Source organism: Morone saxatilis, unplaced genomic scaffold (genome assembly GCF_004916995.1).
Source record: "Morone saxatilis isolate NCDOM2014 unplaced genomic scaffold, NCSU_SB_2.0 Contig6, whole genome shotgun sequence".
NCBI classification, from domain to species: domain Eukaryota; kingdom Metazoa; phylum Chordata; class Actinopteri; family Moronidae; genus Morone; species Morone saxatilis.
Genome location: NW_023340206.1, coordinates 6,496,465 through 6,499,613, shown reverse-complemented (window position 1 = coordinate 6,499,613; position 3,149 = coordinate 6,496,465). Strand labels below are relative to the sequence as shown.

Genomic DNA, 3,149 nt, shown 5'->3' with positions numbered 1-3,149 from the left:
CACACACACACATAAACACATCATAATGAACCAAAATTCATACCGAATATCCTCATTAAAAACAAAAATACGCATTAAAACACATTTAAATCCCCCCTATTTAACGTGTGTGTGCAGCACTCTGTTCTTGTTATTCAAGCTGTTTTTCCTTGTTATTGTGGCACAAAAACAACCTAATCTGAGTTCACACTGTACAGTATGAGACTGTTCTCTCAGGTCTGCAGTCTGAAAGGTCCGAATTGTTGGCTCCCGTGTTGTTTGCGGGGGAAATAATGAGACTACAAACTGGGAAGAAGAAAACTAGCAAAGTTGAAAGCAAACAAATACAAGTAAATCAGCTTTACAAATGTTTTATGAGGAAGAAATTAATTGGACACGTTCCTTGGTTTCACACAATGAGTTTTGAAACATCAAAACACCAAAAAAACACTGTAGTTCTTCAGTAGTTAACAGTATGTGTTTGTTAACAACATACAATGTCTTGTAGTGAAATACCTTAAGAAAAGACTGTTGAAATCATTAGATATTTCCACTAACTCCCTCTTTTTCCTCTCTTTTGTCATCTCTTTCAGACTGAAGGACCCCTTTATCTTCAGACTTGGCGTCTACACAACCTGCTGCTCGACAAAAAAAAAAAGAAATCAACTTAGCCCTTTCTTGCTGGGCACCGTGGCCCCTAAAAGACTGTCTGGACCCTCAGTGACACTCGCCACACAAACACATGCACACAGGAAACAAGCAGGTCATCATCTATGCATGTCATGAATTTGCTGAGATGGGACTGGTGTGTTGTGTGTGTGTGGTGTTGTGTTGGCGTTGCGGTGCCGTGTGTATGTGGTTGTGCGTCTCATGTTCCCTGCGCTTTTCGGAGGCCATTTTTTTCCTCTGACCCAAATTTTGGCGCAAGCACAGAAGCAAAGATAGTCAGACAATAACAAAACTCTAATGGTACCCAGATACTATTTATTTACTTGAGGGTAGTTTTATGGCTGTCTGTATGAGTGCGAGTGTGTGTTTCTGAGGCAGAATACGACCAGCCGGTGTGTCAGTAAACAATGAAACTATAGAAATGGCCCAGGGAGCGAGGATACCAAGGTACACTGAGTATATAACTATATTTAGAGTAGATATTTTATTTATTTTTGGAAGATGAATGTCTGATAAGACCTACCCAATGCCTTAATGTCTATACTGTCCTTATGTTTTTTAAGAGATAAATATTCTATTTCAGTATGTCTACCTACATCTCTATATTGTTATTCTGTTGTGAAAGTAACAAGCCTAGCTTACCATTCAAATATTATTTCAGAAATGTACAGTACAGTGGGGCTGCTTGAGAACTGATTTATCGTATTGATATTAAAGTATTTTCTTAATTACTAATTTCTTATTTATTCTAACCTAGTTTATTTTTTTGTCCAATCAAAGCGCTGGACTTAAAGAAATATATTTCTAAATGTCTCTAAGAGTTATGCATGTCCTTATAACTCAGCTCAGACCCCACAACACCAGGCATCTGAATGCACTGTACCTACCACAGTTCCTCAGTCACTTGAGCCTGAAAACCTCACACACTCCTACCTTCAAACCTACGGCCTGCTGTTAAGCTCAATGCAGGCCGCCCTGCTGTGATATCATTTGACGGTACAACTGTCTAGAGGTGACAACGGAGGGGCGGAGCCGATGATAAATGTCAAGGTTGGGGGGCACAGTCGAGACAGTTTCCGGTCAGCGAGTTGAGGGGCCGCCTGTGTGCGAGCAGTGAGGGGAGGAGGGCTCTGCAACACAGACAAAGTAGAAAAGGGGCCAACAGCCACATCTGGCAACATCATGGAGGTTCACTGGAGAACCAGCTGTCTGGAAAATGTAACTATATTGCAGACAGCGTAAAAAGTTTGATTTGGCTGAAGAGAATTATGTAATGCTAGACGTTAAAGCAAGACTATGTAACGATTTAACAATGTGACAACTGTGTAACAATCACGGGATACGGCTAAATGCTGCAACAGTGTAATAGCAGCACTGACTTAGTAAAGTCTATTGTTTGCTAACATTACTACTCAGCTACTGACTGACTAGCTACTAGTTATACACACACGTTATACCAGCTGTGTGTTTTATTGCTGATAAATTCTACTTTTCATTTGTTAGAGGAAGAATGTTTTTTCTTTTAAAAGTCACAAAGTAATTTAATCTGAAGAAACTAAAAAAAAAAAAAATAATTTAATTCTGCTGCTCCCCGAGAGCTTTGAACCTCCAAAATGGCCGTCAGATGGTTTGTTAAGATGCTCTAAAAGCCCTCTACGGACATCCTAACTCCACTGTGCCGACTCCAACTGGCTCCCAGCCCCTTTAGTGTACAGTAGATTGTAAAACTTTTAACCATGTCTGAATGTATCGCTCAGCTGGTGGGAACACCGCAGAAACATAACGTGGGAAACGGTTGACTTGGAGTTGAGTAATATTGGAGCTGTACCACGCCAAGTGGTGGTATCTATTTATCTTCAGTCTTGAATGTGTATATTGTGTACATAAAAAGAGTTTAACTAAAACAATCTATTGAAAATACATAGAGTACCTAGATTTGACCTATGTTGCAATGATATTCCTGTGTAAAGACTTTGGCTACAGATTTTTAAAATGGGGACAGGGTTTTTGCTTTGGGGTTGTACAGTGTATTGTATGCTTTTCTCCCTCACGGTCTCTGTGACTATATGAAAAAAAATACTGTCTATTTTATTATAGCGATCTCTTTGCCTTGTCGACACACTTTACCTAATGGCATATGCAATAGTGACATGAATACAATCTAGTTTACAACCGTGGAACCAAATGTAACATTGCATTGATTATTTTGTTTCTGTTTGTGACGAGCAGAAGCTGTTTTTTGCTCCTTGTACATTTCTCTTTCTGCCAAGTGTTTTGTTCTTGTCGCTGGGAACTTTTGTTCTTGACATGTCTCAAAGCGCTTTCCCCATTTCTGTGTCCATGGACGGACTCTTGTTTTACAGATTGATCTCGGATTGACTCAGTCTGAATGTGTCGTTGTCTTCCATTGTACATAGTTCAATATACTGTTTATTGTGATGCTCACAAGAGATGATTATAATGATTTATAAATCCTGGTAGTCGAGTATTGCTTTTGTCTG

At 39.5% G+C, this 3,149-nt stretch overlaps 1 protein-coding gene across 2 annotated transcripts in view; it reads left to right on the top strand.

Annotated features, from left to right (window-relative positions):
- The window catches only part of LOC118340006 (insulin receptor substrate 2-like), a 12,823-nt gene extending 10,098 nt beyond the window's left edge, over window positions 1-2,725 (top strand). For both annotated transcript variants that reach the window (XM_035677849.1, XM_035677848.1), the window contains exon 4: window positions 573-2,725. In XM_035677849.1, the coding sequence (XP_035533742.1) occupies window positions 573-577 (5 nt within the window). In that variant the 3' untranslated portion in view covers window positions 578-2,725. The remainder of the gene's footprint in view (window positions 1-572) is intronic.
- Window positions 2,726-3,149: the final 424 nt, after the last annotated feature.